The 14,361-nt window shown below is 38.8% G+C and overlaps 1 protein-coding gene across 2 annotated transcripts in view; it reads left to right on the forward strand.

The window, feature by feature from the left end:
• The window catches only part of FGD4 (FYVE, RhoGEF and PH domain containing 4), a 118,486-nt gene extending 106,166 nt beyond the window's left edge, over nucleotides 1-12,320 (forward strand). For both annotated transcript variants that reach the window (XM_063134957.1, XM_063134958.1), the window contains exons 12-17: nucleotides 276-306; nucleotides 619-714; nucleotides 6,633-6,758; nucleotides 7,909-8,049; nucleotides 9,160-9,300; nucleotides 9,986-12,320. In XM_063134957.1, the coding sequence (XP_062991027.1) occupies nucleotides 276-306; nucleotides 619-714; nucleotides 6,633-6,758; nucleotides 7,909-8,049; nucleotides 9,160-9,300; nucleotides 9,986-10,249 (799 nt within the window). In that variant the 3' untranslated portion in view covers nucleotides 10,250-12,320. The remainder of the gene's footprint in view (nucleotides 1-275; nucleotides 307-618; nucleotides 715-6,632; nucleotides 6,759-7,908; nucleotides 8,050-9,159; nucleotides 9,301-9,985) is intronic.
• The last annotated feature ends 2,041 nt before the right edge of the window (nucleotides 12,321-14,361 follow it).

Consider the following 14,361-nt stretch of genomic DNA (forward strand, 5'->3'; position numbering starts at 1 on the left):
ATCTATATGTACTGGTGCAGGGGGAGCAGGGGGAACCCTAGTACTGGAAATGTCATCTTGATAACATAAATTTAATTCTGTGCAGTTGAAATGCATCAGCTTTTGAATATAGGATGCCTTTCTTTTTCAATAAGTGGACATTTTCATTATTCTCACTATAGCCTCCTCTGTTTAGAGTTATGTTGGAGTGAATTCAAAGTTCTGGGTGACTTTAGAAGTTGAAACGTAAATGCCTGTAGTTGATTTTAACTGTTATTTCCAACTGTGTTTCTTAGTTCAGAACAAGACAAAGAAGAATGGATAAAGGTAAATGTGCCTGCCTTCTTAGATAACACAATAAATATATTAGTTGTTAAGACTTTATGTTTCCTACAACTGGCTAACAAGGCTACCCTGCCTTATTTTTTGTGTGTTTCCTTCAAAATTTAACTTCTAGTGTGTGTAGCTTTCTAGAATTAACGAATGTGGTTAATTATTAGTTATCTAACAGTAATGAATTACTATTTTCTGGCATGCTTCTATTTCTCCTTGACTCTTTCAGTTCATCATTCAGTAGTTTAGACTTTGCTTCAATTAAATCTTAGGTTTGATAGCCCTAATCTATTTTATTCATTCCAGGCTCTTCAGTGTACTATAGATGCTTTCCAGCAAAGGAATGAAACATTCAGAAATGCTATTGCAAAAGAATATGACGACATGCCTATTGAAGTTTCTGTAAGTTGTAAATGTTTTGGTGGGGTACGGCTGTAGCTGCTTCATGTTAATGGAGTTTCTACTGGAACTGTTAGTACTAATTCATACAATACCTTTGTATGCACATGAGTATGACCTTTCCCCAAGTAGATTGCTCATATGGGTTTACTATTTTCAGCAGCAGCAGCAGCAGGCCTTCAGTGTACATGGCGCTTTACAGAATACAAGAGAATAATTCTCTGTCCAAAGGGCTTTCAGTCTGTAATTTGACACAGGGGGGAAAGAGGAAAGGGAGGAAAGTTAAGACGGGTGGGTGGGGGGGAAATGGAGGAAGAATCTGCAATGATTTGGTTACAGGTAGGGCGTGGGTCTAGGGTGTTGTGTATTCTAAGAAAAAGTGGGCTTTGAGGAGGAATTTATCTGTCTGCCCTCTACCTTTCCTTCTCTCATCACACTCTGCAGCCTGCATGAGCCAGTTTAGTTTGAAGTACTTCCCTGCTCTCCCCACCACCCCCGGCCCAGAAAGTCTCAATACAGAGGATCGGCTTGCACACTCTTAACTAGGAAAGTAACCTATGGTGGCTTAATTCCCCTGCCACACATGCCAGCTACATTAGCATAATTACCTTCAGCAGTGCAGCTGCTGTTGTAGGGTTCTAGGTGGCTTGTTACCCATGGCAACAAGCCACCCTGGCTGGATTTGCACGACATGACAAGCTGAGGGTAATTGTGCTAATCCCCACGACATGCGATTGGTATGTGCAGGATGGTTAACAAGCCAGCATGGCTTATTAACTAACCTGCAGTTATATGAACCAGATCAGTGTATGCATGCATATATACAACCATTACCAAGTCCTGTCCTTGAGCCAGTTTGTAGCTATGTTCTTAGCCCTCTAAGAACATAAGCTGAGCTGTGTGGATCAGACCTAGTGGACAACAAGATGCTTTTGAAAGCCCACAAGCAGGACATGACTGGAACAGCACCTTCCCACTCATGTTCCCCAACAAGTGGCATACTTCCTCTGAGATTGGAGGTGCTGTATATATAGGCATCATCATAACTAGCAGCCGTTGATAGCTTTATTGTCCATGAATTTGTCTAACCCCACTTTAAAGCGGCCCAAGCTGACTACATCTTATGGTAGCAAATTCCATAGTTTAACTATGCACTATGTGAAGAAGTCCTTTCTTTTAACTGTCTTGAATCTCCTGCCATTCAGTTTCATTCGATGACACTGGGTTCTAGTATTGTATGAGAGGGAAAGAAATATTTCTTCATCCATTTTCTCTACACTATGCATAATTTTATAGGCCTCTATCATGTCGGCCCTTACGTGTTTGTTTTCTAAGCTAAACAGTCTTAAACACTGTAACTTTTCCATATAGAGGAGTTGGTTCAGCCCCTTGATCATTTTGGCTGCCTGTTCTGCACCTTTTCCAGCTCTACAATACCTTTTTTGAGGTACGGTGTCAAGTACTCACGAGTGGTCACACCATAGTTTTGAATAAAGACATAATGATATTGGCAGTTTATTTTCAATTCCTTTTCTAATGATCCCCAACATGTATCATTGCCTTGTTCACAGCAGCTGCACACTGGGTTGACGTTTCCATTGAGCTACCGACCACAACCCCAAGATCTCTTCTTTGGTCAGTCATCACTAGCTCAGAACCCATCAACATGAAATTAGGATTTTTCTTTTGTCCTAGCGTACATCACTTTACACATGCTTACATTGAATCACATTTGCTGTTTTAATTCTCCCAGTTTGGAGAGATCCTTTCAGAGCACTTTTCAATCCCTTTTTGTTTTAACCATCCTAAATAATTTAGTATTGTCAGCGAGCTTGGCCACCTCCCTGCTCACTCCTAACTGCAGATAATTTATGAACTAATATAAAAGTCCCAACTCCCATGTGGGACCCCACTGTTTACATAACCTCCATTGTGATAAATGACCATTTATTCCTACTCTCTGCTTTCTGTTCTTTAACCAGTTACCTATCCATTAGAGGACCTCTCCTCTTATCCTATGACTGCTAAGCTTGCTCAGGAGTTTTTGGTGGGGGACTTTATCAAAGGCCTTTTGGAAGCCAAGTAAACAATATCTGCCGTCACCCCGGATCACCCCTGTCCACATGTTTATTGACACTCTCAAAGAACTCTAAAAGGTTAGTGAGATAGGACTTACCTTTGCAGAACCCATGTTGATTCTTTTTCAGCAGGACTTAACACTTTATAATTTCCTTTAATAATGCTTTCCTCCAACAAGCATTAAGGTAAACAGCCTGTCATTTCCCAGATCCCTGCTGGATCCTTTTTTAAAAATTGGTGTTACATTGGGCACTCACCAATCCTCTGGTACAGAGATTGATCATAGGGATGTGTTATATATTTTTGCTAGAAGATCAGCAATTACACATTTGTGTTTGTTTAAGAATTCTAGGATGGATATCATCTAGACCCGGTGATTGCTAGCTTTCAATACATCAATAAGGTCTAGAACTTCATTACTTGTCACCACTATTTGCCTCAGTTCCTCAGGGCCTCTTCCCAAAAATATTAATTCAGGCCCAGGTACCTGCCTTACATCTTCTGCAGTGAAGACAGATACAAAGAATTAATCAAGCCTCTCTGCAGCCTCTTCATTCTTCTTTAGAACCCCTCCAATGTTCTGACTGCCTCCCTAGCCAATTCATGCTTCTGATGTATTTAAAGAATTTTTTTTATTGTTGATCTTAATGTTATTAATTACATATTCCTCAAAGTCCTTTTTAGCATCCCTTATTGTCTGCTTGCATTTCCTTCATGCAAGTTTGTATTCCTTTTTGTTCTCCTCATCTGGGCAAGATTTCTATTTTCTGAAAAAAGCCTTATCTCTAATAGCTTCCTTGACCCTACTTGTTAGCCATGCGGTAACCTCTTATTCTTTGTGATATCTTTTCTGACACATTCTAGCTGAGCTTCTATTAGTGTGGTTTTGAAAAAACCTGAGCACTCTGGAGAAATTTGATCCTTTTTACTTTCCCTTTCAGCTTCCTTTTTATCAGTTCCCTTATTTTAGAGGTGTTTCCTCTTTTGAAGTCAAATGTTGGATTTCATTGGAAATTTTACACTTACATATAAATTAAATTTGATAGCACTGTGGTGACTGTTTCCTGTCAATTCAATAACACTCAACATCTCACATTGGGTCCTGAGCACCACTTATGATCGAGTCCAGGGTTGCCTCCCCTCTGAACAACTTTGTGACCAACTGTTGTAGGTCATTGCCGCTTAATGTATTGCGAAATTTTACCTCATTGTCATGACTGGAACATGCATTTATCCAGTCTGTGTGAGGGTGATTGAAGTCACCCATTTCTACAACACTTTTTCCTTTGAATGTTCCCCTGATTTTGTTCTCTATTGCAAGATCACTATGACCATTTTGGTCAGGGGATGGTAGCATAGCTACCATTACTTTTAGAGCTTGGTATTATCACACACAATGATTCTGTGCAGGAATCAGATCCTTCTAAGGTCTCTAGTTTGTTTGACTCTATGCCCTGCTTGATGTACAGAGAAACACCATCCCCAATATGCTCTTCCCCGACCTTCCTATAGACCCAGGGATGCAGAACATCTTTTAGCCCAAGAGCCAAATTCTATTTTAGATAAGCTCTTCGAGCCACATTCCAGTGGTGGGCACAATACTATCGGGATGGTCGTAGGCCTCCGAGTGGCGGAGGTGATCTTCAGCTTGGCATTCCTCCCACTCTGCTTTTTTCCTAGACAGGCTTTTTCATCCATCTAAAGTGGATGAAAGGAGGGAAGAAGGTTTGGGAGCTCCCCAGGCCCTCCCCTCTATGCCCACTTGCATGCCCCCTTTCCATCCTCGCCAAGGTTGCTTTTGCAAGAGTGGAGAGGCAACCTGTGAGGTTCTCTCTGCTCCAGCAGGGAGGGGGCGAGGAGCCCAGATTCCTGACTCCGAGGTCAGAGCACTGACTCTGACCTCGGATCCAAGAATCCAAACTATCCTATGGGCCCCCAGATTCTGTCTAGGGGCCATAGGATTAATTTCTTCATATGTGAATTATTGTCTAGCTTAAACTCAGGCTGCTGTTTTATGTGAAGAAGCCTTCCTTCACACAGTTTAATCATAGTTGGAGTTAGCAATTAAAGAATGTTCTTCTACAGGCTAGTGATTCCCAGTTGTTGTTGTTGTTGTTTGTTTTGCCTTATAATCTCTGATTTAGGCACACTTGGTTGAGTAATCTATGTTCTGGCTGAGTGCATGCAATTATGGATATAGGCTGGATTTCAGAAAGGCTATATTGCCATTCAAAATGCCTCTTCACATACATGGCATGGTGGGTAGAAGCTACTTCTAGAAGGAAGGATCTGAAAAGCTCCTGTGAACACAGAGAACATTGTGCATGGTGCTTTGGTTTCTAGTTATGATCAGAACTAATTCCTGTGCTCAAGGTGATAATGTTTCTTGCATCTGCACTAATTGCTGCTGAGCATACTTAAAATTCTTCAGCTTATACTGTTTTGTTTCCTACTTGTGGGCATACCGGGTGAACATCTGTACTGTATGAGAGTTAGTATCCTACCAAAAAGTGCAATTATAGAGAACAAACCTTTCATTCCATTCATTGTTTATCCTTTGTCCCTTCATTATAAGAATGAGACTCTTTTATAAGAATGGACTCTCTTTCTTTTTAAAATGGTACATATATACCTGTTTAGCAATCCTCCTTTTTCTATTTAGCATCAGCATCTCTTTCTTGCTCATGGCAGTTTTTCTAGACAAACGTGATTGGCTTTGCCAAGTCTTGCTGTCTTTTACTGATTCAGGAATTTCCTGTCAATTGAACATATTTTAATTATGACTGCTTTCTGGATGTTGGTGTGGATGTATTTTGGTAGGCCCAGTTTCTGAAGGTTTTCTGTATAGTTTTTTTGAGTAGTAGTTGTTGTTGTTGTTGTTGTTGTTGTTGTTGTTGTTATTATTATTATTATTATTATTATTATTAAAATAACTTAAGTCAAAAAACAGTGCATAATGCTAGGGAAAGGGAGCATGCAAATAGAGGAAATGCTAAGAACTGCACAGAGGTGTATACAGAGCTGCTGTAGAGGGATGCTAGTACAATTATAGCCTTTCTTTGTCTATTAACAGCAGTGGTGTATTTCTTGAGGGCAGAAAACAGATACCTAGGTTTAGAATTTATTTTTAATTACTATAATCCAGTATCAGAGTCAGTAAGCCTATATACACCAGTTGCTGGGGAAAACTGGGCAGGAGGCTGCTGTTGCACCCATGTCCTGCTTGTGGGTTCCTGATCGACAGCTGGTTGGCCACTGTGGGAACAGAGTGCTGGAATAGATGGACCCTTGGTCTGATCCAGCAGGGCTCTTATGTTCTTAATGCAAAACCATTGCTTTTTGATTAATTATTTTGTTCCTTTAACATGCTGACCTCTGCAGTAATTCCAATTGATCCTTCCTTTTGAAGAAATGAACAATGCAGTGCTCTTCTGTCTTGGATTCCACTGCAGTTGTGGGCCTAGCTAGATATACAGCTGCCACGAAAAGCAGTAGCCACGTTCTTAGCTTTTTCCTCTCTCCCCTCTGCCCCCAAACACCTCTGTAATGTCCGGGCATCATAATCTTCTACTTTCCCCCTGCTTTATTCCACATCACTTGGTTGCTTCTAGCAGAGATGGGGAAATGCTGAACATCAGGACAGATTGCTGTGTTGACAGGACATAGGTAAATTTAAGTGCTAGACATGCAATTGTCATTTTCGGTGGCATCCATACATTTTATGTAAAAACATCATATAAGTTTCAGAATAGTTTGTGTTGTGCTGCTTCTTTTCCAAAGCAAGGAAATAATTATTTTCTCTCCTAAGAATACTCCACAATTTGTCCTCCCTTCCCCTTCAGACTGCTGAACTTGGGAAGAGAGCACCAAGATGGATTCGAGACAATGAAGTGACCATGTGCATGAAATGCAAGGAGTCCTTCAACGCGCTGACAAGGAGGAGGCATCATTGCCGAGCATGTGGGCATGTAAGCATATAGCTGCATCTACTAGTTGGTTAACAGATGCTGACGCAGTCAAAAACTTGTTCAGAAGCTCCATCTGGTGGTAGTTTCTAAATGCTATTTTTTTTGCAGTTGAAGCTTGTCATAGCAAGATATCACAATCTGGCCGACAGCTCAACTATGTGAATCAAAACTGATTCCCCCTTGTGATGAACTCTGGAAAATCTTCATTAAAATGTTCCTTTCACAATGTATGATTTCGTTCATATTGAATCTCATTTTACTGCCTTGATGTTGATGATTCTAAAATAAAGAAAGATTTTACTTTGCTTTTGTACTCTCAGCTATAGTATGATCTGGTCCTCTAGCTGGTAATTTAACACACATCCAACTCATCTTGAATTTGTCTTCAACATTCTTTCCAAGTGTCATCTTCCATTTTTTTAAAAAAATATATATTCGGGATTTGTGTGCATTGTGTCTTGGGTAGTCCCCAGGTCAGATTTACAGATGTGTGTGCCTGTGTAGGTGTTGCCATGTTTCTTTAAATCAGGATGTTTGGCTTGCTTATTTGAGCCCTCTGTTCTTGAAGCACATTGATGTGACATGTCTTGTCTATACCTGGTCTTTCTGGTTATGGCAGTCTGTAACTTTATGCAAACTTCTTAATTACAATTAAAGGAGTAGGCTGTGGGATGACATGCTTCTTCTCTTCTCACATGCAAATTGCTTCCCCCTCGCGCCTTGTTCAGTGTGGCTTATAATGAATGTTAACTCTGAATAAATCTCTCTCGTGTTTTCTCTCTCTCTCTCTCTCTGAAATGAGCTTTTGGATTCCAGAATTAATTTTAGTAGGGTGAGAAAGGGATTCACATGCTAGTGAAAAAGTGGGCGAAAGAGCATATTATCTCACAGCCCCAAGTAACAGTTAAGGGCCAACTAACATTACATTTGCACCCATCTTCAGTGATCTTGGGTTATGTTGGTTTATGAGTGGCAGAGTTAATGTGTGGGGCAAGAATAGATGACTCACTGTTGGTTTCTTGCAGCCTTCTAATTCTAGAAAATACCAAAAGATACACATTTTGAAAAATCTTACCACGTAAAATGAAATGTTTCTAAATATTTCCTATCATGTTCCTAAATAATTCAGTTTTTTCCCCCTCCTCCTAAGGTGGTTTGCTGGAAATGTTCTGATTACAAAGCTCATCTTGAGTATGATAGCAATAAACTGAACAAGGTTTGTAAAGACTGCTACCACATTATAACAGGGTGCACAGACAGTGAAGAAAAGAAAAAGAGAGGAATCTTAGAGGTATGGCATTTAAATAATTATTTTAATGTATTGTGCATTATGTTCGGTCTGGTTTACATTACTGCACGTTTCTTGGAAATCTGTCTTTGTTAGATGTTTTCATAGCATTAATGTCTTTTGGACTGACCCTGAAATTGAGATTGATATCTTATATTTGTTTGTATACTGTCAGAAGCCTATTCTGTGCAGAATGGCTACTTCATGGTAGCTGCTTAACATTACACCCACATGGCAACCATTGCACGTGGCAAGTCATCATGAAAAGAGGCAAGCCGCATGCTTTTGTTGCTGTCATGTGGTTAGTTTCCATGTTGCTGCAAAACATTTTCCGTTAATTCTTTCTGGCAGCATGCAGAAAACTGGCAGGCAATCCCTGCGGCAAACCTATGATGTGAATGATCCATTGTGGGGAGGAGCCACCAAGCAGATACAATTTTTAAGTATGACAAAGTGCGTGTGGTGGCTGCTTTGTGTAAGAACAGGCCTAGCTGGCTAAGTCATGATCCCTCAGCCACAGTTACCTCTACCTGTTGATATGACCTATTTCATAGGGTTAGTAGGATCTTAAACAGACATATATTCAGATGGAGAAGCCAGGGCAGGGGGAGAAGAATGAAGAGTGGCAGTACTTAGCTGAGTTGAACAGAAGACTGGATGACAACCACTCTCTAAAACATTAACTCAGAACCAGTGTAGCAGATAAACTCCATGACTCCTGACTCAACTGAAGCTTCCAGTGTTGTTCTGTTCTCTTACTTAACTGTTCTTTTAAGCTCACCATTTTGCTCTTTATCAGAATCCGTTTCACTTAACTTGGCCCTATCTCATTATCTGGTATTTATAGAAAATATAAGAGTGTTCCATTCTTCCAGTGTTCATTCTGTGTCCAAAAATTTCATTGCTTTCACACCATGTTATTTTGACAAACCACAAACTAGTGATTCAGCAATCCAGATAGAGATTTCTCTAATACTGCATGGTCCCTTTATTGACCTGACATTTGCTATGACTTGACGCTTAACAAATCAGTAATCTCTGACAAACTATGTTCTAGCTGTATTGATCTATTAGACTTCTCTGAAAGATGATATTTCTTTTGCATTCCTACAGATTGAATCAGCAGAAGTGTCTGGCAACAGTGTGATATGTAGTTTTCTCCAATATTTGGAAAAATCCAAGACTTGGCAAAAGGCCTGGTGTGTGATTCCAAAACAGGAAGCCCTTGTGTTGTATATGTACGGTGCTCCACAGGTATGTAGGGAGGATACAGTAAAATTCCCTGCTTCCCCAGTAACTTGATAGCATACATGAAAAATTGGATTTCATGGCCCTCACTTATAGATTTATTTATTTATTTATTTATTGGACTTGTATGCCGCTCCCATAGCCAGGGCTCTCTGGGCGGTTTACAGAATACAGATGGTTTTGCAACCATCATTCATGTATCGTGTCCCATTTCCTTCCTGTCCTCCCCTCAAGTGTACAAGGACAGCTTGGCTCATAGAAATAAGAGTCTGCTGTGGAGACCATGGTATCATTCTGCTTCCCTTCTGCCCATCCTGCTTTTCTTTGAGGAGAGTCATAAAAGGGTGAGGAGGGATAAGCTTTGACCCTCCTTTTGACCTGATAGAATGAGACTTCCTCTACTTCCGCACTTTCTTTTTTTCTGTGGAGTCTGCAAAGGCTCCGTCTTGCTGGGGCCCACCATAATGCACCTTTTCCTTCCTCTGGTACCTGTCTGTTCCTCTTGGTGTGTGTTTGTGTGTTTGTGTGTGTATGTGAGGAGATTGAAATCTTGTACTCCAGTTTCCTTTAGAGTTTTATCGTTTTAAAATGTAAAGTAATGCACGCTCTGTAATCAAGTAATTAGCGTCCGTCCTCTGCCTTCCACCAAATCCAGAACTTTTTTTTTAGGATGTTATTTCTGTTTGCTTAGGATGTGAAAGCACTGGCTACTATTCCATTGTTGGGATATGCAGTCGATGACACTCCAAGAAGTGCTGACCTGCCACACAGTTTCAAATTGACTCAGTCCAAGTCTGTGCATAGCTTTGCTGCAGATAATGAGGAACTGAAGCAGAAGTGGTTGAAAGTCATCCTTTTGGCTGTCAAAGGTGAAACGCCAGACTGCCCAAATGATTTGCAGATGGGTTTGGAGGATCTGCATGAAAACTCTGCAAAATTGGAATCTGAAACTTAACACAAGTGGTCTGTAAGATATATTTTTCCCCACTCAAATGTGGGGTGACACTACTTCTGAAAAAAAACAAAGAAGAAGCCAGCCTTCCTAACTCTACCATATTTCTTAGCACTTTATGTTGGAAAAGAAAAAAATGTTCATCTTTTTAGAGAACCTTTTCTTATATTTGTTGTGTCAATAAAATTAATGTACAGAGCCATTCCACATTTTTCTTTTTATTAAATGAATGTCTTCATCAAACGTTGCCAATATTACTGTACTACTACTTTTTCTAAGAAAATAACATCATATGAAAGGTAAGCTATTGGCCAAGAAATAGCTGTTTTTCATTATGATGTCAGTACTGGTATATCTTGGTTCTTTTCTCGGATTCATAGCTATGTATTTAAAAGATATACCTCTACATTGCCAAAATAGATGTGTAGTGGAATGTAAAGACAGTTTGGCTTGTTGTATCTAAATTCTAGCACTATCTACACTGACTTGTACATAGATTCCATCAGTTTGTGTTTGAGAACAGAAGAAATACCCAGAGTGTCTAAAATTTCAAATTATAAAAAAAAAACCTCATTCTTTTCCATTTTAAAATGTATTAAACAGTAAGTACAATATATAATATTTGCAGGGTATGTTATTAGAGTGAAATTGTACAATACCTAATTTTGATTTGACTTCATGATGTTAGATTCATGCTAGCCTATAATTTATTTTAAAATAAAGCATGCATCCTCCTGAAAATTTAAGAAGGGGATTCTAAATTAAAAGCAACTAGTGACTTGTTTATATCTAATGGTATTGATATTTTTATATATTAATATAGAGCTTCAAAAGTAGCAGTAATTCAGATGGCATGTAATGGATATGTAACTTCTAGCTGTGTTTTGAAAAGCATAAAGACTCCTCTTCTCAGTCCTGTGCCTGTTACCTTTGGTAGGTGGTGCTACCTTTTTAAAATTACAAGTGCTTCAATAATTAATATACTGGTCTTAAATGATCACTTGTGATCATGTACGTTGCCTTTATAGCTGGTCACTAACACTCAGACCTTAAAATTAGGGTTCAGTTTGGACAGCATGCCAATTAATGGCTAAGAAAGAATAAATATAGCTTGTGATATCTGAATGGACAAACCATGGTTTGTGACTGCCAGCAAAAACACAATTGAGCCATGTTTTGTGCAAACTATAGCTTGACAAAATGTTTTAAATCTACAGGTCATAGTTAAAGCCCCATTTCTCTCCTTTCAGGGGCCACTGTATTGAAAAAGTAGAATGTTAAATGCCTAAAAGATGAGAGCCAACAAACTTCTCTACACCATAGTTTGTACTTTTGCAAGCTCAAACTCTGGTTTTGGTTCTAAAATTTCATTAGCAAAAACTATGATTTGACATGGTAACTGAACTAAGCCTTTATAACTCTCATTAACCATATAGATGTTGTAACAGTTAATACTACTGTATTGACTGTATTATGTGATCCATACACCCATTAAAATAGGTGACATATATGCCATTGGCATCTATGATATGTGACTGCACCCACCATCTGCATGGATTATTATACACTGTATTGTGTAATGTAATATATATGAATTCTGATTTTGCAATACTGAGGGAGTAATTTCTTTAAAACCTGTGTGCTTGAATCTTACTTTAGTAAATAAAGGATTTTTAGCTAAGTGTATCTTATGCTACAATCCTATACTCGCTTACCTAAGAGTAAGCCTGTTTGACAACAGTGGCACTTGCTCCTGAGAAGGCATGTATAGGATTGCAATGCAAATTAAATTTCACAGTATTGAGCCAATTAATCATAGTAACAACTTTATTGTAATGTACTAATTATTCAAAACAATTGTCTCACACTTTTGGGATGGTATACAATAACTTAAACCAATAATATTGGCAATTAGAAATCCAAATTAAATTTCCAGTATTTGACTGGAAAACACATACACAACTAGTTGAAGCATTCTCTGCTAAATAGCCACCATTAAGTGATACAAAATGAGAAAATCATTACTAAAAGTACATTTGGAGATGTGTCTAGACTCTGTAAATCACATTTTAAAAACTGGAAACACTTTTTTTTCATGCTTTGGGTTTAATCCTGTTCTCATTTTTGCTAAAGCTATGCCTTTTGCTAAGGCTATATACTTCATCAATAGCTAGATAAAGGAGAAAACAGAATGTTCAGGGTAACACCTTTATTTTGTCATAAGAACATAAGAAGGGCTATGCTGGGCCAGACCAAAAGCCTCTCTACTCTAGCATTTTGTTCCCATAGTGACCACCAGATGCTTCTGGGAAGCCCACAAACTGGATATGAGTGAAGTAGCATTCTCCTGGTTGTGTTCCCCAGCAACTGGTATTGAGAAGCATATTGCCTCTCATGATGGAAGTAATATATAACCATCATGACTAGTAAGCATTGATAGCCTCATCGTCCACGAATTCATCTAATCTCCTTTTAAAGATGGCCAAATTGGTGGCCATCACTACATCCTGCAGTAGTGGATTCTACAGTCTGACTATGTGCTGTTCCACTAATCTCCCACCATTCAGCTTCATTGGATGGCCCTGGGTTCTAGTATTATGAGGGAGAGAAATCTCTCTTTCTCCACACCATGCATAATTGTATGCCTCTTATCACGTTCCCCACATTACTCGCCTTTTTTTAATAAACTAAAAATCACCAAACTTGCATCTTGGATCTAACTTTAATAAGTAAAGTCTTCATTAGAGGAGTTGCTCCAGCCCCTTTTTTGCACCTTCATCAGCTCTATAATATCCTTTTTGAAGTGTGATGACCGGAACTGTACACTGTGTTCCAAGTGTGGTTGCACCGTAGATTTGTATAAAAGCATTCAGATTTGGCAGTTTTATTTTTGATTCCTAAAGATGTGAAGCCAACCAACCAGATTCTGGTCTTATGCTAGGTTCATTTAGTAATAGTCTAGTAAATTAAATCAAAATTTTGTTTACTGAGACTGGCCTCTATTTTTCTCTAAAAATTTCTAAGTCAGTCATTATTCCCCTGCATTTTTGCATGTGGCACAAAGATAAACTAGCCCAAGATGAAAGTGTTTATTTTGTGTTTTTATAAAAGACAATGCAAATTTGGAGTATAGAGAAATTGCAACTGTAGTTTGTAGCCATCTTTACTGGAGCAAGGATGAGCCTTCCATGCTCCCTATACTGAAGCTGAGATTCTTTCACAAACTCTGGAGTTTCTAAGCTTTTAGTTTCAGAGATTTTTTTAATTGTATTTTTAAATGCTTAACAAAACAAAAGGAAGAAAATATTAATTACTTTTCAGTACTTGTGATTTCTGAGCTTTGCATACCATCCAAAGCCTTGTGTTCACACGAACATCACAATTACCTCTGAAGGGAAATGCCCAGCGCCCCATCCACAAAGATGTCCCTGATTCCCTTGCCAATTGAATGGAGACAACCCTGATTTTCAGACAGAGAAATTATTTTATTATTTATTTATTTATTGCATTTTTATACCGCCCAATAGCCGAAGCTCCCTGGGTGGTTCACAAAAATTAAAACCATTCAAAGTATAAAACAAACAGTATAAAAACATGATATAAAATATATATATATCCCTGTCTTCTTACGTGATGAATGAGAACGGTTTCTATTTTTGTGTTCTGGGAACCTTTTTTGAAAGCATGTTTCTTCTATCAGGACAAATTGACCATGCAGGATTTATATTGTTCTGAATTATTCCATATATTGGTTGGAAGAGGCTACATCTTGTCCCCATGAGAGTAATTTAACAGGGGAGACTAGGTCAGGCACAGTGATATCAGATTTCCTTCATCTTGCCCCTCCCAGATGGCAGGTGTTAAGTGCAAGGCAAGGGGAATCATTTATAATGACATATAGAATCTAATTAGCACTTACTACTTAGAGAGCACTTCCTGTGACATTATGTATCCAAAGCACACTTGCATAGAAGGAAGTTCCATGGAAATCAATGAGACTTACTTCAATGTCATGTATTAATAGGGTTGGGATCCTTGGACTCCTACATAAAGCACAGCTAATGGTAACTTGAATTGAAAAGGAGGTTAGAAGTTATAGTCTGATTTCCTTACCC

The sequence above is a fragment of the Elgaria multicarinata genome, chromosome 9 (genome assembly GCF_023053635.1).
Source record: "Elgaria multicarinata webbii isolate HBS135686 ecotype San Diego chromosome 9, rElgMul1.1.pri, whole genome shotgun sequence".
Lineage (NCBI taxonomy): Eukaryota > Metazoa > Chordata > Lepidosauria > Squamata > Anguidae > Elgaria > Elgaria multicarinata.